Source organism: Bison bison, unplaced genomic scaffold (genome assembly GCF_000754665.1).
Source record: "Bison bison bison isolate TAMUID 2011002044 unplaced genomic scaffold, Bison_UMD1.0 scf7180017864526, whole genome shotgun sequence".
Classification (NCBI taxonomy): domain Eukaryota; kingdom Metazoa; phylum Chordata; class Mammalia; order Artiodactyla; family Bovidae; genus Bison; species Bison bison.
The window spans coordinates 2,484,919-2,508,832 of NW_011495077.1; the positions used below are offsets into that span (position 1 = coordinate 2,484,919).

Below are 23,914 nucleotides of genomic sequence, written 5' to 3' on the forward strand. Positions count from 1 at the left end.
GAGAGTCCCTTGGACTGCAAGGAGATCCAACCAGTCCATTCTAAAGGAGATCAGTCCTGGGGGTTCATTGGAAGGACTGATGCTAAAGCTGAAACTCCAGTACTTTGGCCACCTCATGCGAAGAGTTGACTCATTGGAAAAGACTCTGATGCTGGGAGGGATTGGGGGCAGGAGGAAGAAGGGACGACAGAGGATGAGATGGCTGGATGGCATCACTGACTCAATGGACGTGAGTCTGAGTGAACTCCGGGAGTTGGTGATGGACAGGGAGGCCTGGTGTGCTGCGATTCACAGGGTCACAAAGAGTCAGACACGACTGAGCGACTGAACTGAACTGAGGAGGGCCTGTTTTGTGAAATTAGTCAAGGTTTCTACTTTAATCATAATATCTGTTGTCCCTATAAAAGGTACTAATAAGGCAACAATACACTCATACCACTGAAACACAGACCTTGTCCACCTAGCATGTAAATAAGGTAGATTTACCGGAACTTGTTGTAAGTTAGGCTTTTTGCTGCCATGGGCAAAAGTGAATCCCAGTGTGCAGTAGCCTACCCAGCCGATTGGTAACCAAGGCCAAAGGTTAGACCCACAAAGCCACTGGGTTCCGTTAGGCACCACCCAGCGGATTCCAGGGTTATATTTCCAATCAGAGCCTGGCCAATGGATAGACTGGTTGGGGTGGTATGTACCTCGAATGTTCGTTTACATTGTTTGGGGGATAGATACCCCATATATTTTAGTTCTTTTTGGTCTAATGGATGGTCACCAAACCCTACCCTTTGTTCTTTTTGTTCCCAGCATATAGCAGGGGGAGTCATTAATTGACCCTTTTCTGAGGTCATCCAGAAATACTCATTCCAGACTTGGTAGAATTGTTCAACATACCTAGTGGTCTGTCCTCCCTTGCTGGACAGGGAGCTTTTTCCCTTTTTGTTCTTTAAATATGAGGTATAGGCTTTTGTTACTTCTATGAAGCTGGTGTTTACATCAAATGTAACACCATGACCCGAGTCTACTGACTGTAGGTCTGGCTTACACCTAGAGAGCAGGGAGAGGTTATGATTGACAAGAGAAAGGAAAGTCTCTTTTTGTCATCCCAGAAAAGAGAAGAGTGGTTCAAAATCTCCTTGGTGGAGCAGTAACACCCACCAAGGAAGTCCATCCATCACAGACAGAGCAGTTGGAGGTGTTGCGGAAATCCGCGTAGGAATGTGTCCATGAGATGAAAACATTGTCCTGAGTTGAAACGGAAGTTAAATTCAAAATCACGTTGATGAGGCCAAGTGGCAGGAGTTGATTATGCGGTTTCATCCTGAAGGGGCTCGTCAGGGATCTTCTTTTCCTTCTTCTTAAGGATGATCTTAGTCTCTTGAGAGTAAGTGGGGTCCCTCTGTGCAGTCCACTCAGCGTTTTCTGGGTCTGCATGGTATGCTCTCTTCACCCTCATGTGGTGGATTCAGGGAGTGATACCTGCAACTTTAACTGCAGTAGGGCTGGTTAGAACAACAGTATATGGACCCTTCCCATGTGGGGCCAAGGAGTTGCATTTCCAGTCCTTGATGCACACCTGATCCCCGGGCACAAATTCGTGATCTGTTCCCCAAGGGGGAACAGCACCCTTTCTTGTACAAACTTAGTTACCTGATTTATTACCTTACCCAGCTGTTTCATCTGCTATGAAATCTCCTCTCCTCTTACCTGAGGCAAATTTGTTGACACCTGTTTTATTATGGGAGGGCCCTCCCATACACAATTTCATGAAGAAAGTAGCCATGGGACCGTGGGGTCATCCTGAGTCTGAGCAGAGCTGTCGGAAACAAATCCACCCAAGAGCGCTCAGTCTCTATGATCCACTTGGAGAGTGTAACTTTAAGTGTCTCTTTAAGTGTCCGGTTGGTTCCTGCCACCATCCCAGAACTCTGGGGCCTATATGCTGTGTGTAATTTCCACTTGATGTTTAAAGTTTTGCTTACTTGTACTAAATCAGCTACGAAAGCCAGGCCATTGTCCAATCCAATGCTAATAGGAAATCCAAATCTGGGAACTATCTCCCTAAGCAGGCACCGGGCTACTTCTGATGCTCTTTCAGCTCAGGTAGGAAAAGCTTCCACCCATCCTGAGAACATACATACCATGACCAGCAGGTAATGGTAGTGTCGGTGAGGCTTCATTTCAGTGAAGTCCACTTCCAGGTATTCAAAGGGCAGCGTGCCTTTTAGCTGATTCATATGCATTAAGCCTAGGTAGTTAACATGGACAATTATCAATAGGCCTGTGGTCATACCCCAATAAGCATAATAGAATTTGTTATTCTATTTGGTTACACAGATAATTAGGGTATTCTTTTAGGTGATGGAGAGTCTATGTACCCTGGGGCTCTTCCATCCGGGGTGTCTGGTTTTCCAGTTGGTATGTCGTTTCCATAGATACTGGGCATATAGCTCAAAGTCCATGGTCCCACCCAAAATGGAGTCCTGCTTTCAAAATGGAGCCTGTTCTTTCTGTTTCCTCCTTCACTAAGGCCCACTTGACTTTGCATTTCAGGATGTCTGGCTTTAGGTCATCGTGGTTATCTGGGTCATGAAGATATTTTTTGTATAGTTCTTCTGTGTATTTTTTGCCACCTGTTCTTAATATCTTCTGCTTCTGTTAGGTCCATACCATTTCTGTCCTTTATTGTGCCCATCTTTGCATGAAATGTTCCCTTGGTATCTCTAATTTTCTTGAAGAGATCTCTAATCTTTCTTATTCTATTGTTTTTCTCTATTTCTTTGCATTGATCAGTTAGGAAGGTTTTCTTATTTTTCATTGCTATTCTTTGGAACTCTGCATTCAGATGGGCATATCTTGCCTTTTCTCCTTTGCCTTTCTTTTATTTTCTCAGCTATTTGTAAGACCTCTTCAGACAACCATTTTGCCTTTTTGCTTTTCTTTTTCTTGGGGATGGTCTTGATCACTGCCTCCTGTACAATGCCATGAACCTCCGTCCATAGTTCTTCAGGCACTCTATCAGATAGATCTAATCTCTTGAATCTATTTCTCACTTCCACTGTATAATCATAAGGGATTTGATTTAGGTCATACCTGAAAGGTCTAGTGGTTTTCCCTACTTTCTTCAATTGAAGTCTGAATTTGGCAATAAGGAGTTCATGATCTGAGCCACAGTCAGCTCCCGCTCTTGTTTTTGCTGACTGTATAGAGTTTCTCCATCTTTGGCTGCAAAGAATATAATCAATCTGATTTCGGTATCGACCATCTGGTGATGTCCATGTATAGAGTCTTCTCTTGCATTGTTGGAAAAGGGTATTTGCTATGACCAGTGCATTCACTTGGCAAAACTCTGTTAGCCTTTGCCCTGCTTCATTTTGTACTCCAAGGCCAAATTTGCCTGTTACTCCAGGTATATTTTGACTTCCTACTTTTGCATTCCAGTCCCCTATGATGAAAAGGACATCTCTTTTGGGTGTTAGTTCTAGAAGGTCTTATAGGTCTTCATAGAACCGTTCAGTTTCAGCTTCTTCAGCATTACTGGTTGGGGCATAGACTTGGATTACTGTGATAATGAATGGTTTGCCTTGGAAATGAACAGAGATCATTCTGTCATTTCTGAGACTGCAACCAAGTACTGCGTTTCGGATTCTTGTTGACTATGAGGGCTACTCCATTATTTCTAAGGGATTCTTGCCCACAGTAGTAGATATAATGGTCATCTGAATTAAATTCGCCCATTCCGGGCCGTTTTAGCTCACTGATTCCTAAAATGCCGATATCCACTCTTGCCACCTCCTGTTCCTGTGCGAACAGGAAAGACCTGCGGCATGTGAACAGGAAATGGCAAGAGTGAACATCGACATTTTAAGAAAAACAAACAAGCCGATCAAAGTGGACAAAGGACATGAACAAGCAGTTTACGAAACAAGAAACACCAATATCTATAAACATATGAAAAAATAACCTTTAATAAAGAAATATAAATCAAAAAGAGTTTTTTCACCTCGATTGGCAAAAATTTAAATGTTTGGTGAAACTGAGTGCTATGAGGATGTGATGAAAGGGACGCTATCACACAGAATTGCCTTCTCAGGAAGGGACCCAGAGGCTGGAAAAGGGCACAGCTTTTCTGGAGGGCAATTGGCAATTTCTCTCAAAAAGTCAAAGAAATATAATCTTTGCACTGTGGCTTCAACTATTTATTTGGGCCCAGTATAAAGAAGTTCTCCTAGCCAAGTGAACAAACATGCTATTGCAACATCATATATATTAAAGCCATAGTCAACTGAAGCGGACTTCAATAGGTAACTGATAAATCATCCAGATAATGAAACAAGGAATAAGGATGAAGTATGACCTACTGGTCAAAGATCTGCAACATATGTCAAACAAGCATGCATTGACACACACAAATAAGGACACATAAAAAAAGATGGACACAAAATAAGGTCTATCGTCTAGTTAACAGTGTTGAACCAATGCCAGTGTCCTGGTGTTGACATTGTATGACTGATGTCAAGAAGTCACCCTGGGGGAAGTTGGGCAAAGGGTACATGGGAACTCTATGTATTACTTTTGAGTTTATAATTACCATGAAACTGTAATTACTTCAAAATCAAAAGTTAAAAAAAAAAAACACAAGGTGGAGAAAGTGTGTAGCATGTGATTATACAAAGTTTCAAAAGGTAAGAACAATCCCTTTGTCATTAAATTCAAGATGAGTGAGGAAAGCTTATGTAAACAGAGGACAATCCCACCCACCCCTTCACTCCTGAGGGTTTGCTTTCAACAGAATAATAAATTAATCTTAAAGTTCCCCTACTTCCTCTGCAGAGATTAAAGAGTACATGCTGCTCAAGAATTTGATCTGGCCCAACAAAGAGAAAGCCCTCAGAAGTAGACTGCTCTGTCATTTTGGCAAGGTTTGTGATGGGCCTTATTCATTTCATACTAGAGGCCTCTTTCAATGCTCTAAAAGGAGGACAGGGTAACTGAAACTGCTTTGCATAATAATGGCAAATGTTATCTCCAGAGAGGGCAGGCTGGAACCTCTAGGGAAATGTTTCCCTTTCTTTTGTGGATTCAGCTGCATTGTCCCTAGGAACTTCTGTCGGTTCTTGGAAGATGTGTGTGTGTGTGTGTGTGTGTGTTCAGTTGATCCAGAAATTTACAGGAACATGAAATATTTCAGGGAACATTTCTTCATCTCACACCAGCAGAGAGATCTCAGGGAAATACATGGAGCTCCAGGGCTGGCCTTGCACTATTGTGCTGGCCTGATATAGCCAAAGCCCACCCTGCTGTTTTCTCCTCAGTCCCTCATAGAAAAATTCAGACTGGCAGGAACCACAGTTACAGAGGATTCTTGCTTCAGAGTGCCCTGCTGCTCAGACAGTGGGGGAAGGACAGATTCTCTGGGAGAACACCCGCTGTGTGTTGGGAGTGGGGTCCTGCACTGCAAAGATTATGAAGGAAAGAAACTGTGAGTACCCAACAAAGCAGATACCTCGATGGAATTAGGAGTCCAGAGGATTTAGTCAGAGTAACATTCGTGAAAGAAAGGGGAGGAAGCAGGATCAAGAAGGAGGAGCTGTGAGACACTGAGATGCAGATCTGACAAACGCCAGACCTACAGGAAGCTCCAAAGCAAAGAGCCCCTTAGAGGAACCCCGTGTTAGGCACAGAAGTGGCAAGGTCGTTGCGTCACCGTCCTGTCCAGGCACTGGCTGAGGCCACGCTCGGAAGGAGTGACTGCCAGCTGGTGACTGCTAATCATACTCCCCACAGCAAAAGTGAGTCCTTTCTAGAAGAAGGATCTGAACAGTATCTGCATCTCCACGCCTGCCACAGGGACTGTCTCTGAAAGAGGAAAAGGGGAAATCACAGTTTTGAGAACAGGGCTAAGAATTTGGTTGTGTTCATAAAACACTCAATGTGAAGTCATATTAGGTATCCTATTTGGGGGGTGGTCCCCCTATATTGTATCCCAGGTGGCACTAGTGATAAAGAACCAGCCTGCCAATGCAGGAGACACAAGCAAGGATACCCCCACCCCTCCCCAAACACAGCAGAAGAAAGCAATCCTGGGCGTGAGGGAAAAGAGAAGCCAAGGCCTGTCTTTCATATATATATAAAATACATATATATATAAGACCCTCTGGAGGAGGGCATAGCAACCCACTCAAGTATTCTTGCCCGGAGAATCCCCATGGACAGAGGAGCCTGGCAGGCTACATAGTCCATGGGGTCAAAAAGCGTCAGACATGACTGAGAAGACTTAGCATACAAGCATACTTGCATATATTTATTTATTTTGCATATATTTATTTACTTATCTGGATGCTCCAGGTCTTAGTTGCAGCCCGCAGGATCTTTAGTTGTGGCATTCAAACTCTTCGCAGCCTGAGGTATCTAGTTCCCCTGACTAGGATCAAACCCAGGCACCCTGCATTGGGAGCAGAGTATTAGTTATTGGATCACCAAGGAAAGTCCCCAGTGTCTGTCTGTAAAAACCTCTGCATGCTGCTGTGCAGAGTTCCTGAAAAGAACCTGAACGAACACTGGGTGGATGACTTCCATACGGTGTCTACAAATAACTGCCTAAATATAGGGCAATAGGTGGAAAATTTTGAAAAACAAGAAGTTGAATGAACTATGCATTAGAGTCATGAGATTCTAGATGGCGCGATATCTCACAAAATTAATAATCCATTACCTGTGAATAGGCAAAGACTGTGTCAGTCTCTGGCACCTACAATAGATTCACTGTTTTTGTTTTGTTCTGTTGTCTTGGTTGGTTGATTAATTGATTGGTTTGGGGTTGTTGTTTTTTAGTAAATTTATTGCCAACATTTAAAAATCAAACATTTCAGGATTTCCCTGGTGATCCAGTGGCTAAAACTCTGTGCTCCCAGTACAAGGGTCCCGGTTCAGTTCCTGGTCAGGAAACTCACTCCACATGCCACAACTGAACATTGAAGATCCCCTGTGCTGCAGCTAAGACCTGCTGCAGCCAAATAAACAAATACATATTTTTTAATCAAATATTTCGTATTAAAACCCAGATTCCTACCTTCTGTTTTCAGTTCCTAAAATCTGGCAATCCTGGGTTGGCCTTGTCAATTACAAACATGAGGGAAACCAGGTGCACCCCAGGTCTGCAAGCAGCAGGTTGGGGGAGTCACCCATCCCATGGGTTCCCAGGCACTGAGACCAAGGTATGCTGCCCCTTATCGCCCTAAGCTTACACCATCAACCACAGTTTAAACCATTCTACACAGAATATATAAAAGGACAGAGCAGCAGGTAAATTCAGTTTAGAAAAAGTTTCATCAGAACTGATTAAATCTCTTTTAAGGTCATTTGACCATAGTCATCAATTGAAAACATTTGACCCAGGATGAAATATACATATTTGTACCAAATACAATATATATATATATATACATCCAAGGTTGTTCATTGTAGCAGTGTTTGAAACGGCAAAACACTGGAAGCTATTTAAATGTTCATCGGTGGGAGACTGGCTAAATAAATTATGGAATATCCACACAATGGAATATCTTACAGTTATTTTTAAAAGGGAGAGACAGAATAAAGGGGACTATTGTGAACTACTCAGAACAATCACCAAGAATGTATTTTAAGAAATGAAAGACAGAAGTAGGGGAAAAGAAGAAAGAAGAGAAACAAGCAATTTGAAGGACATTATGTGTAGTGCCATTCCATTCATGGGAAACGTTTAAGGGGAAAATATGCATGTAAATGCCTAGGAAATTTTTAGAAGGATACACAAGACTAAGAGCTATAGGGGAGCAGGTAAAAGAAGCATAGGGAAGAATTTCTTTTTTACTTTTCACTCTATAACCTTGTGTCTCTTTTAAAAATTGTGAACATGTGTTATTTTTGTAACTTAAAAAATAGATATTTCAATGATTAGAACAAAAATGCATTGATGCAGAAAATAAAATTCCAATTTAGAGAAAATTAATTTCCAAGAAAACTCATTCTCTAACGTCAAAAAAATTAAGAGTAGCTATTCAACACTGACAGCAGATCAGGTTGTCATGACTCATTTTGATTTCACATATGGAAATAAAACTGCCTACCTCACTGGATTAGACATATTCAATAAAAATTATAAAAAGCACCCAACAGTTGCCAGCACTTAGTAAGTGTTCAATAAAAGTCACTGTTATCACACAGTCCTCCCACACCACACAAGCCTGACTCGTGTCAGGGATGATGAATCAATGACCGAAATGGAATAGCTATAGCAAGATGCAGGACTTGAATTCCACCCCAGGTGAACTTCCTTCCGGACTACAGTCAGCCTTTGAGGAAGATGAGAGTGCAGTCCTCAATCACAGAGGCATCTCCTCAAGATCTGCAGATGGTCCCACCTCTATATAAGAACAACCCCATTACCTATTAAAATCCCCACTTAAAAGAGACTCCTACACATATATGTATTTCCCCCCCAAATTTCCTACCCTCTTCTCCAACAAACCATCTTGATGAATAGTAGAAGCTGAAGACTCTCACCCTTTTTGATTTCCTTCTACATTTTTCTGTTCACAGATTCCCCTCCTAATATCTCTGGCATTCTCTGGAGGCTAATATACCTCCCGCCCAGACAAGGAGGCTATGTGCTGTTCATGAGCTCCCAGGCCAGAATTCTTTCCCCATACCCTTTGCTCTTTGAGAGGGCTTCTCTTGTTGCAGAGCGTAGGCTCTAGAGCGTGTACACTCAGTGGTTGTGGCACAAGGGCTTAGTCACCCCAAGGCTTGTGGTATCTTAAGGCAGATTCTTAACCACTGGACCACCAGAGAAGGCCCTCAAACCTTTTGCTCTTTGGGGTGTGACCTCCCTCAGCCTCCACACACCCCCTACCCCCTGCTAACCTCAACTCCTGGATTTGGCTGCTCACCTCTGGACAGGAAGTGGAGAGAGATCAAATATGACTTATAGGCCTGTCCCTTTGAGCCAAAGCCCTCAGAGGCTCTGCATCAGTCCTAAATCCCCTCCCCCAGCCCCACAGGCAGGTGGCAAGCCCTGGGAAGGGTTCCCACAGTGCATTAGCTCTGAACAGGTCAGGAGGAAGAGGAGTGTCATGCTATCCAGCCTCTGTTGTCAATAATTCATGAGGTTCAGACTGAGGGGCACCAGTCAGTCAGTTTTCCCCGCACATGGGGAAAATTAGACTCAAGCTCTCTTATCTCATCGGGATATGCTGAATATCGCAGCTGTATAACATCTCGATTGAGGAATAAACTATAAATCCAGTGCATGCTTGTTATATCATTCACTACTCATACACTTTTAGATGCTGAAATCTTTTTGGCTGCTCAGCTGACTTACACATATACTACCTGAACCTTTAGCAAGTATGAATTCTGTTAAACAGCAATCCCCGGAACTGAATTTCACAGACCGGGATTCTCTCTCCTCTAATTGTAGGGATTGACATCAGGTTGCCAGACTGGTGATTTCACCAACTAACAACCCTTTTCTTAACCTACCCCATCTGCTTTCATCACCTTCTCTTAACAGAAAGACTAACACCAAAAAAAAAAAAGAGCAAAAGCATATCCCAGAATAAAGGACTATCTGTTAAATTAAATAAGCTTAGCTTTATGAAACACTGTATTTTCTTTTTATTTTTTGCCTTGAACTAGTGAAAACTTTGCCTTGGATCTACACAGCTTCTCAGTCTGGCATTTGGAGGCCACAGGGTTAAACCAATTCAGACGCTGACACTGGGTCTGTCGGGGCCTTTCTTCAGTGTATCATAAGCCATCCAGATTTATTAGTTCTCCCAGAAACCCAAGAGGGAGATCATTTCAGCCCACTTGGCAGAAGTAGGGGCTGAAGTCTTGGACACAGAATTTATAGCTGGAGAGGACCTTTATCTATCATCTACCCCAGCACCCTCAGCTTACAGATGGAAAGCCTGGCTTGTGGCAGCAATAATAATTACTCTATGGTGGCAATAATTACTATGTGTTTAGTAGTTCAAAGTTTATAAAATGCTTTTACATTCAACAAATATTTATTGAACTAGGATGGAGGCTAAGACCTGGGGACACAGTGATTATGGAGAACTTGAGTGCTCCTGAGTGCTCTGAATTTCCACCACTGGTTCGGGGACACTCTAGCCTCCTTGCTACCACTTAGGCCTAGAGATGTCCTCTAGAGTGGAGGATATAAGAGATCCTGTCAGGTCAGGATCTTTAATTCTGCACACTGGTTACCCCTGGTGATGAGAGTCTGCCCTCGAGGCCTACGGGGATGGAGGAGAACTTGAGCCAGAGTGAAGGGCAGTGCGGGCCTAGCCCTGCTCCTCTCCCATCAGGTGTCTCTCCTAGGTTCCTCCAGGCTCCCCTGAGACCCTCAGGAGGTGAGCTCCCTGGGGACCACGGGCCTCACCCCCATGAGCAATCTCAAAACACCTGCCCTCCTGTGGGCTGTCACAAACGTGGACCCAGGGTTTCTCGGAAAACAAAACCCACCTTGAAGTTTTAGGAAGCAAAAGCAAACAGTTAAAGTCCCCTCTGCCCCAAAAACTGACGTGGGCAAGCAGATGTGGGAGGAGAAGCGGGAGGACAAGAAAGTCTACGAGCTCCCCGAGGTGGGGAGGGCCCTACAGGGAACCGGAACCGACAGTACCATCCCAAGCCGGGGCCGGCCCGGGCGAGCAGGGGATCTAGGGGCGCGGCGGCCACAAACGGCAGGGGGCGCTCTCGGCCACAAACGGCTCCCCTGGCCAAGGGCCCGCGCGGAGCGGGACGAGCTGTACTGATCTAGGGCTTACGGGGAGCGGGGAGACGGGAGCCGGCAGCCGGAAGGGGAGCGGGCCGCCGAGCAGGAGGTGATTCACCCTTCGCCCTGCCCCTCGCCCTGCCCCACTGTCACCTCCCCTGGGCGGTGCAGAACCCTGAACCGCCCGGCGCCATGCTGAAGGTGGGACTGCCTTTGGGTGCCTGTGCGCTGTCGTGGAAGTCGGTCCGGATGGCTAGCTGCGGGATGGCGCGCCGGAACCCGCTGGAGAATAAAGTGGCCCTAGTAACGGCCTCCACTGATGGGTGAGTGCCCGAGCCCGAGTCTCGGAGTCCCCGGTTGTCTGCAAACAGGCACTACCCCTTGTCCTTGGCCTCCCGCGCCCTCTCTTCAGTCCTCCCATGTGGCCAGAGTTGACCCTGGAAGGAAGGCAGCACGTGGTTGGCCTGCAGCCCCCTTCGGATTCCGCTCCCCCACCTTTGCAGTTATCAGCTCTCTTGCCGCCTCTGGCCCGAGTCTGCCGCCTTGGTGCTGCCCCTCACCCCACCCCGTCTATCCTGTCTCCTGGGGTTCTGGGCCGCCCCAATCAACTGGCTCCACCTAGAGTCTGGGAAGACCAGAGGCCAGAAATCCAAGACAGTCCAGATTCCAAACACCCTATCCACTGCCTACACCGACTGTGGAAATGTTCCAGACACCCCACTGTGGCACCCCCAGGAGCCTCACAGAACTTTGCCCCTTCCCTAGAGGGCATACAAGTCATGTGTCCAGATTCTTGTTTAGTCCCGTGTATTGTGTCCTCCCTTGCCCAGCCTGTTTCTTACCAACCACTGTTAACTACGCTGTTTCTCATTCCCACAGACCCCTGCTAGATGCCAGCTCTTCACAAAGCTAGAATACATATAAATGGGGAAACCTAATGGCTAACAAGGAGAAGGCGATGGCACCCCACTCCAGTACTTTTGCCTGGAAAATCCCATGGATGGAGGAGCCTGGTGGGCTGCAGTCCATGGGGTAGGGAAGAGTGGAAGAGTCGGACACGGCTGAGCGACTTCACTTTCACTTCCCACTTTCATGCACTGGAGAAGGAAATGGCAACCCACTCCAGTGTTCTTGCCTGCAGAATCCCAGGGGCGGGGGAGCCTGGTGGGCTGCCGTCTATGGGGTCGCACAGAGTCAGACACGATGAAGCGACTTAGCAGCAGCAGCAATGGCTAACAAGTGCAAAATGTGTGACCCTGGGGGCTTCCCTGGAGGTCCAGTGGCTAAGACTCCATGCTCTCAATGCAGGAGGCCCAGGTTCAATCCCTGGTCAGGGAACTAGATCCCACATGGACCAACCAAGACCCATATAGCCAGATAGATCATTTTTTTTTTTTTTAATGTGTAATCCTTTCTCCTATGAATGTAAAAAATTTATGTTTGTAACCAGAGACCTCCAGTTTCATATGTACCCCAAAACATAACTCAGTCTGTTTAGTTCTGATGCTGGGAAAGACTGAAGGCAGGAGAAGGGGATGACAGAGGATGAGGTGGTTGGATGGCATCACTGACTCAAGGGACATGAGTTTGAGTAAACTCCGGGAGTTGGTGATGGACAGGAAAGCCTGGGTGCTGCAGTCCATGGGATCACAAAGAGTCGGACATGACTGAGTGACTGAACTGAACTGACTGAACCAGAGACCCCGTTTCATATGTACCCCAAAACATAACTAACAATAGAATATTGAGATGATGTAGACTACTATCCTAAGGAAACTATTTACAGGTAGAGGCTTTTCTGAGAGAGACTCTCCAATCATGGAAATCACTGCTGCTTGTTATACCCCTAAGTCATTTCTCTCTCCCCTCAGTCCCTGTAGGGTATGGAGCCTATGACCCATGGTGGATAACACCTGTGGAAAGTGTTATCACTTCCTGGGAACCTAGACTGAGGGCCAAAACCATAATAAAAAGAGTAAACCAGTACCAAAAAGATGCTAAGCATGTCCATCTGTATGGTGATGGCTGTGCCATTAACCCTAACACGTGGAGGCCCTACAGAAAGAGCTGGAATTCAAAGCCCAGGCAGCCTGACTTAAGAGCCCATACTCTCACCCTCTTCCTGTACTGGGCTTAAAAGTCCTTATCTCTCTCTGCCCACAGGATCGGTTTTGCCATCGCCCGGCGTCTGGCCCAGGACGGGGCCCACGTGGTGGTCAGCAGCCGGAAGCAGCAGAATGTAGACCGGGCAGTGGCAACGCTGAAAGGGGAGGGGCTGAGCGTCACGGGCACCGTGTGCCACGTAGGGAAGGCTGAGGACCGGGAGCGGCTGGTGGCCACGGTAAGCAGCAAGCATACGGGTCCAGAGCCATGAGATAGCGGAAGGGAGGCAGCCTGAGCTGGCCTTCCTGGACAACATGGGTGTGATCGAAACCAGCACTGTTCACTAAAATAAAATAGTGTATTCTGCATACCCACACCAGTCCACCAGCACATTTTCACGTGTGCCTTTCGGTTCTGTCTCCGAGAATCATCCCATCTCAGTCAGAGAACCAAAAAACACTCTACTATTTCTACCCTGCATTGTGCCTTGGGGCACCCAGAAAACTCCAGCTGGTCCTGGTTCTCCAGTAGCTTCCAGTCTAATTGGGCAGATGAGAAGGGTAAATAGGCATTCCCACTATGAGCTAAGAAACAACCAATCCCCTGTTTTTCAGTTTATAAAGCTGAGTGCCCAGGAACGTATAGGAAGCAGCCCATTATGTTTCAACCACCTACTGTGTGCCATTCACTTTGTCTCAAGCCTTTCACAGGTTATCTCCAAACAACAACCCAAGCAAGGGCAGGACTATGCTCCCTGTTTAAAGAATGGTTCAGAAAGCTGGAGCAACACCCCAAGGTCCCACAACTAGTAAGGGAAGAGGTGTGAGCCAACCCAGACTTACCAGCTACCTCTGTGTTTGTGCTAGTCACTGAGTCATGTCCAACTTTTGTGATCCCATGGACTGTAGCCCACCAGACTCCTCCATCTATGGAATTCCCCAGGCAAGAATACTGGAGTGCCTAGCCATTCCCTTCTCCAGGGGATTTTCCAGACCCAGATATCTAACCCGGGTCTCCTGCATTGCAGGCAGATTCTTTACCATCTCAGCCACCAGGGAAGCCAAGCTACCTGCAAACTACCAAGCATTTCCCTTCCAGGTCAGGCCTTAGGTGCCCTCTTGGACTTTAGTCTCAAAGAAAGTGGCTAAGCCACTGTTGAGAGTTGGTTGGCACCAGTCTTGCAGGTAAACGTCTTACAAAGGAGGCCACTCTTTCCTAGGCTCAGGGCACACCCTTTATTTCTTGGAGTGGCAGGAAGAATCTACCCAAGGATGGGAAGCAAAAGATTGTGCTGACAGAATGAAAAGCGGTGGAAATAATTTGGGTAATCTTAGACAAGGAGGGCAAGACAGTGGCATAGTAGACAGCATAAGTTATTCCATTTGTCAGGAGTCATTTGGCAGATGCTCAAATGTGCATTGGAGAGAATCAGTTGTGGGTCCAAGAAGGCCACCATGCCTGGCCACCTCTGCCATCTCTGCTGGACGGGAGCCTGAGACCTTGATCCTTAGGGTGGGAGCCACCTGGGATCCTGGGCCAACTAGTGGCCATGTGAAATGTACGTGGCTACCTATTGTCAAAATCCTGCTGGGAAGGTGGCTTTGGATCCTCACTAGGTCCCCTTTGCCCATCCTGCAGCTCTGACCCAGAAGTGGGGTTTGAGCTAGACTTTGAGGAGTGGGTAGGACTAGGCAGATGGCATAGGGCCAGGATCCCAAATGATCCTGCAAAATGAGCAGATAGTCAAGGAAGGGAAGGTGGGGTGCTCTGTGAACCCACAGTGTGAGAGCAGAGACTCAGGAGCCCTGGTAGGAAATGGGTCACGTGGGAAGGATGGGGGACATGGACCTCCATGGCCTCCCAAAGGAGTTTAGACATTCTTGGAGGAGATAAGAATCCATGCGAGATTTTGAGCAAGGTGGAAATAATTACTAAAGAACAATAATCTGGCACTGGCAGGAAGGATATATTGGAGAAACGAAGACTCTGGGCAAGGACATTGGTGAGGAAGCTGACGCTGCCACTTGGGTCTAGAGCAGTGGCAGGAAGACCAGAACAGGTGTTCCTAAGAGGTGTTTAGTGGGAACCAACCAAATTTTTCCCCCCTGGCTGGTGTCAAGAAATTGGACGAGGAGGGATGAATCAAAATTGACTCTCAAGTAGTTGAAAAGACCAGTGTCGAGTGGAGAATGATAGGATACTTGTTGGCAGTTTGAGATGAGTCCTGCCTATGGCCAGCCACTAGCCTGTGATGAGGGAAGCTGCTGCCCTGAGCATGGTTATTCCCCAGTGGCCTCCTAAGCTGCACCTTGAAGCCTCTCAAAGGCAGCATGAGCTGAAACCAGATCAGCCACTTCTCCACTTGATTCTACTTAAAAAAAAAAAAAAATAGACCTGTCAGAACACAGAGCAAGCAACGCTTAACCACTTTAGGGTAGCAATCACACAATTTAGAGCAAGCCTTAGAAGACACCTGGGTGGTCATAGCAAATATGCCATTAATCTTCCACGGTTCTCTGTCTCTGTTCAGTCAAAAGCCAGCCTGCTCTCCTCTCCATGCTCATAGGCCTAGAAGGAGACTGGGATGGGATGCACAGACCAACCGGAAGAGCGCTCCAGGCGATTCTGCGGCAGTCCGCTGGCTCCCCACCCCTAACACATTGGCCCAGCACGCATCACTTTCTGATGCATCCTGCGTTTTCCTTGAGACTTACACAGAGCCGAGGCAGGTGGCCTGGACATCAAAATTTAGACACTGCAGGAGAGTACTAATACAGGTTTTGCAAAGATTATGTGATCTTAAAATGTGTTAAATTTACGTGTTGACAGTCCAGGCATCCCCCTCAGCAGTGTGGAAGCAACTGAGCTTAGCACCTAGTTAGCAAGAATAATTAGTTAAAAACGGGAGTTAGCAGATGGTACACATTGTTAATAACACCCCTCTGTGTGCCAAATCGGGAAGCACAAAGTTGATTGAGGGCCCATTTAGTGCCGTTTGCCCAAGGCATCAAAATTGCCAAGTCTGGGCAAATGTGAAGTCTGTTTGCCCAGTGGCAGAATGCTGGCAGAAAGACTGTTTGGCTATTCATTACTCCAGCACATGCCTTCACCACCTATTTACAGTTTATTAAGGAGGTTAGCTGTTGGCTCTCTTGGTTTTCCCAGTTTAAATCTCAGTTTCTGCCTTGAATCTTCCATGCCTCCAGGCCAAAAAAATAAAAGCAGGAAGTGGGGGAGGGGATAAAAAGGCATCATAACTGAGCGTGGAACTGCTTTAAGCCCAGACTGGCGTCTCCTCCATCATGGCCCTCCTGGATAGCCAGTTTCATAGTGACCCCCAACTCACTTGGAGGACTCTTATGAATTAGCTCTGGGTTAGAGAGTCAATTCTGCCACCACTAACTAGCCCTGTGCCCTGAGCATATCACCTCTCCAAAGACTCAATGAGCAGAACTCCTCTTCTTAGCTGGTCCTGATACGTCATTACTAAGCTGTATGACCTTGAGAAATGAACTTCCCTGAACCTCAGTTTTATCACCTTCACCGTGAGGACATTGGGTGAGATGACCTCAAAGGCCCCTCCCAGTGGCAACTTTCTGTGGGTCTATTTAAACTCACTTTTCCATTCAGGTACATGTGGACAGGCTGAGTTTGAGTAATGGTAACTCATTCAAGGGAAACTGGTCAGTAAGCACTTGGAGAAATGGGGCTAGGATAAAAGAGGAAGGGTCTAGAAATGGATTTTGAGGTGAAAGCTGAGGCCATGAGAATAAAGGAGTTCCGAAAGGGGAAGTCAAAAGAGAAAGGATCAGTGACAGCCTTAGAAGAAGTGGGAGCAGGAAGAAGAGATTGCAAAAGAAATAAGACAACCTTAAATGTTTTACCAGTAGAGCTTGGGGCTTCCCTGGTGACTCAGTGGTAGAGAATCTGTCTGCCAATGCAAGAGATGCAGGTTCGATCCCCTGGAGAAGGAAATGGCAACCCATTCCAGTATTCTTACATGGGAAACCCCACGGACGGAGGAGCCTGGCAGGTTACAGTCGTCAGGACTGTAAGAGCTGGACAGTTTAGGGACTGAACAACAGCAGAGCTTGGGGTGCTTTTGAAGAGAAAATGCTTTAAGGAAAAGAGTTCATTTTGACAACTGTCCTTAAGAAGGAACCCTTTACCAATATTGATAAATGCACCTCCCTTACTGTCCTGTATGAAAAGGCAAAAAGATAGGACACTGAAAGACGAACTCCCCAGGTCAGTAGGTGCCCAATATGCTACCGGAGATCAGTGGAGAAATAACTCCAGAAAGAATGAAGGGATGGAGCCAAAGCAAAAACAACACCCAGTTGTGGATGTGACTGGTGATAGAAGCAAGGTCCGATGCTATAAAGAGCAATATTGCATAGGAACCTGGAGTTGGGAAGGATTGAAGGCAGGAGGAGAAGGGGACAACAGAGGATGAGATGGTTAGATGGCATCACCGACTCAATGGACATGAGTTTTGGTGGACTCTGGGAGTTGGTGATGGACAGGGAGGCCTGGTGTGCTGAGGTTCATGGGGTTACAAAGAGTCGGACACGAATGAGCGACTGAACTGAACTCAACTGAACTTACTGTGCTGTAGCCCTAATTCAGATCTTCCTCCTCTCTAGGCTGTGAAGCTTCATGGCGGCGTGGACATCCTGATCTCCAATGCTGCCGTCAACCCTTTCTTTGGAAGCTTGATGGATGTCCCCGAGGAGGTGTGGGACAAGGTAAGAAGGGATGAGAGCAGCAGGGGGTGGGCCTCAGAAGATGGCACACACTCAGTCTGCTTTTAGAATGCACTTGTCAAGTGCAGTGTAAATGTGAGGAATCCTTGCAATTTGCCACACACCTGCAGCGCACCTGGTAAAGGGCGAATGGAGGTAGGGGGCTTCCTTTGTCCCTGTCTTTCTCTTTCATTTCTGCTCCGCAATCTCGTTTTCATTGACTCCTTGCTGTCTTCTGCTTCCCTCCCCCAGCTCTCTCCCCTCTACCACCGTGGGCTTATCCAAGCTCTTCTTCCTGGTTTATTTCCAGCAGGCATGGCAGCTAATATGCCAATAACTAATACACTCAGACTTACACACCACCCTTCCCCGTCTCAGCTCCCAAAACAAATGATTTTTCATTAGTTGGAAAACTTTAATAGCCGCTAGTTAAGTGAAATATCAATTCTAGTGAAATGAACTAAGTTGCCGCTTTATGACATACAGCCTTTGAAAAAGACTTGCACTCTTTCTTAACTCCAATGTCAAGAACATCTGAGATCCAGATGTCTAAATTCAAGGAACAGAATATTGGTTTTCATGTGAGGGTGTATAATTACATTATATTTATAAGGTATATCACACACCTACATTCTTTAATTATAAAGCCTTAATTGAAAGATTTGTCTTTGTTTACTAAGGTTAATACTCCCACATGATTTGGAAATGCTAAATTTTTTATGATCTCCCATGGTTTTGCCTTTTACCCTGATGTCATCAATAATTTCTCAACACTGAAATTTAAAGATACTAAAATATTCTAGTTTGTTTATCAGTGTTCCACAGACATAGAGACCAAAGTGCCAAAATGGTCTTCAGTGAGTCAGTTCCTGATTGATATTCTTTAAAGCAGAGAAACATCTTTCATGAGCAGTCTGAATAGGGACCACATGAAAATCAGTTATAAACTGAGTAATTTTTCTTTCTAGTTGGCTTTTTTTTTTAATATCATAATATATCAAATCTAAATGCAGTGGTTGATCCTTGATTGAGCCCTGGACTTTTAAAATAAGGCCATTTGGGGGACAATTGGGGAAGATTTTTTATGGACAGTATATTAAGTAAAATCATGATTATCAATGTTAAATTTCTTGGGTGTGATAGTGAATGGTGGTGTGTAAGAACATCCTTATTATTTGGAAATAATGCTAAAGCGTTTAGGGCTACAGTATTATAATGTCTGCAACTTACCTTCCAAGGGTAAGGAAAAAGCTGCATAAGCACATAGTTAGGGCAAATGGCTGGAGAAGGCAATGGCACCCCACTCCAGCACTCTTGCCTGGAAAATCCCATGAACGGAGGAGCCTGGTGGGCTGCAGTCCATGGGGTCGCCAAGAGTCGGACATGACTGAACGTCTTCACTTTCACTTTTCACTTTCATGCATTGGAGAAGGAAATGGCAACCCACTCCAGTGTTCTTGCCTGGAGAATCCCAGGGACAGGGGAGCCTGGTGGGCTGCCGTCTATGGGGTCGCACAGAGTCAGACACGACTGAAGCGACTTAGCAGCAGCAGCAGCAGCAACAGGGCAAATGGCACAAAATGTAAACAACTGGTGAATGTAGTTAAAGGATATCCAGATAGTCATTGTCCCTCTATTTCAACTTATCTGTAAGAGTGAAAATTTTCAAAATAAATAGTTACATGGGGGGAATGGGAGGGGATTATCCCAGCAGTGCCTGGAACAATGTAAACAAGGCTCACGCATTGGTTTTAAATTACAGATGTACAGTTTTGATTTTAGACTATGTCCCAGCTCCCCCAGTAGTGCCTCCTCATGATCCCATGTGCCAATAATTATCCAGCCAGCCAGTCAATCCTGGAGGGCCAAGAGCATCTCCCTCGCTAACTCAGAAGCCAGAAAAGTGCTGGAACAACCCCAAGTGCCTGAGGTCAGGCCACATTTTCCCTGAGAATCACGGCTCACTCTGGGGCAGGTCCAGGAAGCCAGCCCAAATCCCAGGCTCTCGCTAGTTGGAAGACAGTTCAGCTCAAGTCCAAGAGAGTCTTGAAAGTTCAGATCCATTCTGGGTCAGATCAGACTTAGGAAACAAGATGAAGCAGGCTCCATTCTTTCTCACCCAAACCCCAAAATGGGTCATTCTCTAGCTGTCATTCTCAAAGCTCCCTCTCTCTGGGCCGTGGTGTCTTCACTTGTAAGCTCTGGGTAAATCATCTCTAGGACCTCTGCCAACCCTAACAAACAGATCCTGGGGACCCCACTTAACTCTCCATCACCCTGCCTTCTGAAGCCTTCTGAAGACCCTCATGCTGTTCCCCCTCTTCTTTCTGTTGCAGATTCTGGACGTTAACGTGAAGGCCACGGCCCTGCTGACAAAGGCAGTGGTGCCAGAGATGGCGAAACGAGGGTACAGGGAAGGAGGGGCCAGGGCGTGCTGGGCCCCTCGCAGGCCGCGGGCGGGGGTCCGTGACAGCAGAGCCGTTCTGCTCTTTTTTCAGAGGCGGCTCGATAGTGATCGTGTCCTCCATAGCAGCCTACAGCCCCCTTCCTGTAAGAACCCCCTTCTCTGCTACATTTATCCTTTCCTCCATCCTGTACCTTCCATTCCTCCAGTCACCCTAGGAAGTGTGTGTCCCCTTTTGGAATCACACCACCTTCCAGCGAAATAGAGGCCTTGCCTCCACAAATGTTAACCTAGGGGCGGTTTTGCCATAACAGTTTCTAACTGGGACCCTCTTTAACAAGAGATGCCCTATTACCAGTTGCCCGTTCTATCTTATGTTAAGAACCAAGAATGAGGTGGAGTTGAAGAGACTAACCCAATCCTCTCCTTTCCCCAGAGCCTGGGTCCTTACAACGTTTCTAAAACAGCCTTGCTGGGCCTCACTAAGAACCTGGCCCTCGAACTGGCAGAGTTGAATGTTCGGGTGAACTGCCTGGCGCCTGGACTCATCAGGACTAGCTTCAGCCGTGTGGTGAGGAAGGGGAGTCCTGCATCCCACTGGGAATTCTAAAGGGCATCTTCTCAATGGAGGAGCCCAGCTCCTGGGTCCTGAGCTCCCAACCACTCCCACCCCCTGCCCTGGGCTTTTCCACCCTCCCCCTCCATACCAGCCATGTGTCCAGACCAGATCCCCACACTATCCTTTCCTAAGGTGCACACTGAGACTGAGGAATTCAGATGCCACTCAGGCCATTTCATATTTCCTTAAGTGGATGAGACCTGGGGCAACCCACCAAAATGCCTCCTTAGGACCTGAAGAGAATGGAGCAGAAGAGGGCAGTGGGTAGTGACTGGGAGCTGGGAAGGACTGGGAAATGAAGGGGGCACCTCTCCATCCTTCCTCTCAATAGATGTGAGGGCGGGCAATTTGTCCTTTCACTGTCCCTCAGAGGAAGTGATTTTCCTTTTTCCTGCAGTTGTGGGAGGATCCGGCAAGACAGGAGAGCATAAAAACTACCTTTCAGATCAAAAGGTAAGGCTGTCACAGGGGAGGCTGAGGAGGGATAAAGATGGAAAGGTCTGGTCCCTCGAAGCCCATAGCTTGCTGTCTCTCAGTCCCGCAGACAACACAGCCATCCTTTCCTTGCTTCAAATACACAGACTTCACAAGTTTGTGAACAGAGCGTCACTACAGTGGTGTGTGCAGGGAGTCTGCCCCCTTGCAAAAACCAAACACAGAGGCATCCAGGTTTAGCAGAGCAGAGCCCTGGGGGAGGCCCTGACTCCTCTCTCCACCTGGGTGTTTGCCTCCACCTCTGGGTGTCCCTAAGGATCAGGGACCAAAACCAAAATCAAAGCATGCTTTTTTAGTTTCCCTGGAATCAAAAGAGTCATGTTTCCAAAGTTCAGGTTGATGATCCTACAATTCAAATAAAAGGATCCTACAATTCAAATAAAAGTCTCCAAACTTCCCTTGCCTAAGAAAACTAGCCTCTTCCCCCAAAAGGTCAGGCACCTTCATCTGGCTCCCTGTCCTCTAAGTTCTCTGCCTCTTTCCAGTCTCTGGCTTCCGGGAGCTCTCTTGTCTTTAGCTCCTCCACCTTGTCCCCTCAAGGACATGTACCAGCAATGCCTACTTGAGGAGGGAGATGCTCTCAAGTGCTCCTAAAGCCATTCTCATGTCAGGCATGAGCTGCAGGCCTAGTCCATTAATCAGTCAGGGCATTGTCATCCTTGAGCCACAGTGAATGATCTGGCCCCGAGCTTTTCAGTCTTGGATGCGCATTAGAATCAGCTGAGTAGTTGTGAAACCACAGATGCTCAAGCGTCACTCCCAGAGATTCTTTGTTAATTGGTCCAAGGCAGGACCTAGGCATCTTTAGTGAGGGAAGGGGAGGGAAGGAGAAGTTGAGCCTCTCAGATGACGACAGTGTGTAGCTAGGATGGAGAACCACTAATCCAGTCCTTCTAGGTTTGAAGTACCCACTCCACTCACCTCTAGAGCATTCTGTGGCAGTTAGATTAAAGTGTTCCCTAACTATGCAATCACTGATACAAACACTGAGAATTAGCACAGTCTCACAAAATGACTTTGAGACAAAAATAGATTCCTGAAAAAGTTGTCTGTGAATTGAAGCTGTACAAATGGAATCATTTTAAACAAATCATTTACTATCTCACAGACTCTCTGATATTTGAATAGTATGCACACATGTGAAACAAATTATTGGAAGAATGAAATAGCCAGGTTATCTATATAACTTTGGATTTTGGTGTCCTGAGTTCTCTAAAAAACAAAGTATCCCCATATTATATGAATATAATGTGTGGTGGTTTTTGCAGAGTACAGTATTAATGCTTCTATTGAATTATAACAGCTTATAATAATGGTAGCCCTATTTTATGGACAATTCACTGATCCTGAAAAATTGCCTGATACTTTAGCAAATTCCATTCCCTGTTTGATTTTTACTCCTTTCCTTTTTCCCTGCTTCCCAGGATAGGCAAGCCAGAGGAGTGTGCCGGCATCGTGTCTTTCCTGTGCTCTGAAGATGCCAGCTACATCACTGGGGAGACAGTGGTGGTAGCTGGAGGGAGCCTATCCCACCTCTAAGGACGTGGAGAGCATCTACCAGGGCAGAGATTGGGCTCCAACTCCAGAGTCCTGTTCCCGAATCAATCAACTGGCCTTTCCCACCTCTGCCTAGCATACTGCTACCCTTACACCATAACACCCCCCTGCCACACACACACACACACACACACACACACACACACACACACACACAAATCAATTATGCCCTGTGAAAAGCTCCAGCATTCTCTGCTATCAAGGTGTGGTCTTAGGAGGATTCACGCTTGCTGTAGCCTTGGACAAAGACATCCCTTGAGAGAACAGGGCAGGCCTGCTGAGAGGGCTTAGTCTACTGTGGTAAAGAGCAACTAGTATTATTTTCTAGGCATCAGGGAAATTTGAGGGAGATGGGACAGAAGGAACTTGGAGTGGAAGGAACTGAGTTGGAAATTAACAACTTGCAAATGACGTGCAAATAAAAAGGAGATGATCACGATGCTTTGAGTCAATGTGCTCATTTTTCAGTGTAGGGTGCATAGGTGTGATAGCTGAGCACAGCGTTAAGTCTGAGTGGACTGGATTCCCCTAGTATGTTCCCAGATGCTAAGTCTGGATCCTCCTAACCCTCCTCCTTGTCTCCAGGACCTGAGCGTAATGCTGAGGGTGGAGGTGTTTGCAGAGCTGCCAGCTGGGAGGAGGTGGCACGGGAATTCCCAGGTGCTACTCTCGGCTCACACCCGCGGGGATGGTGCCAAGAACATCGCAGGGATCACCGAGGCTGGGAAAGCGGGAAAGGAAGGTCGAACTTCCCCAGATGTGGCCAGGTCCTCTCCTAGCATCGCCCTTGGCCGCAAGTTCCTTCCTTCGAGGGTCAGCGAGGACGAGCCAGACGCGTCCCGAGCAAGCAGTGAAAAGGGAGGAGCCTGGCAAGGATGACCCCGCGAGGGGTACCCAGGCCCACAAACAAAAGAAATAGGTTCTGCTGACGGTGCCCGAGGAGTGGATGACACGGAAAGTGAGGGCGCTGTGCCCCCGCCCGGGAGATAGCCCGGGCTCCAAGGCGACACGCACAGGGCGTCGCACGCGGGAGCCGGCGGGAGGGGTGGGCGCGAGCGCGCGCAGGGTCTCACGCGGCCCGGAGGCGCGGCGCGCATGCTCAATCAGGCACCTCTCCGGGCGGGGCGGGAGACCCGGCGCTCCGAGGCGGGGGGAGGAGCGCTCGCGCAGCCGCCCCTGACAGGAGCGGGCTCCGCGGCTGCTGCATCGCTCAGCGCCCGGGCCCCGCCCGGGCG

The 23,914-nt window shown here is 47.1% G+C and overlaps 1 protein-coding gene across 1 annotated transcript; it reads left to right on the forward strand.

Moving 5' to 3' along the window:
• Positions 1 to 10,760: 10,760 nt before the first annotated feature.
• LOC104982019 (dehydrogenase/reductase SDR family member 4) lies at positions 10,761 to 23,118 on the forward strand. The gene is made up of 8 exons (XM_010831308.1): positions 10,761 to 11,079; positions 12,920 to 13,097; positions 17,506 to 17,607; positions 19,941 to 20,011; positions 20,103 to 20,154; positions 20,445 to 20,579; positions 21,025 to 21,080; positions 22,547 to 23,118. Exons 1-8 carry the CDS (start codon positions 10,949 to 10,951, stop codon positions 22,659 to 22,661), a joined length of 840 nt encoding a protein of 279 aa, XP_010829610.1. The 5' UTR covers positions 10,761 to 10,948; the 3' UTR covers positions 22,662 to 23,118.
• Positions 23,119 to 23,914: the final 796 nt, after the last annotated feature.

Bases quoted from the DNA above. Each gene is read 5' to 3' on its own strand.
- LOC104982019 (XM_010831308.1), top strand. From the start codon at position 10,949: ATGCTGAAGGTGGGACTGCCTTTGGGTGCCTGTGCGCTGTCGTGGAAG. The intron at 20,155-20,444 runs GTAAGAACCCCC...TCCTTTCCCCAG, and splicing joins CAGCCTACAGCCCCCTTCCT to AGCCTGGGTCCTTACAACGT. The intron at 21,081-22,546 runs GTAAGGCTGTCA...CCTGCTTCCCAG, and splicing joins ACTACCTTTCAGATCAAAAG to GATAGGCAAGCCAGAGGAGT.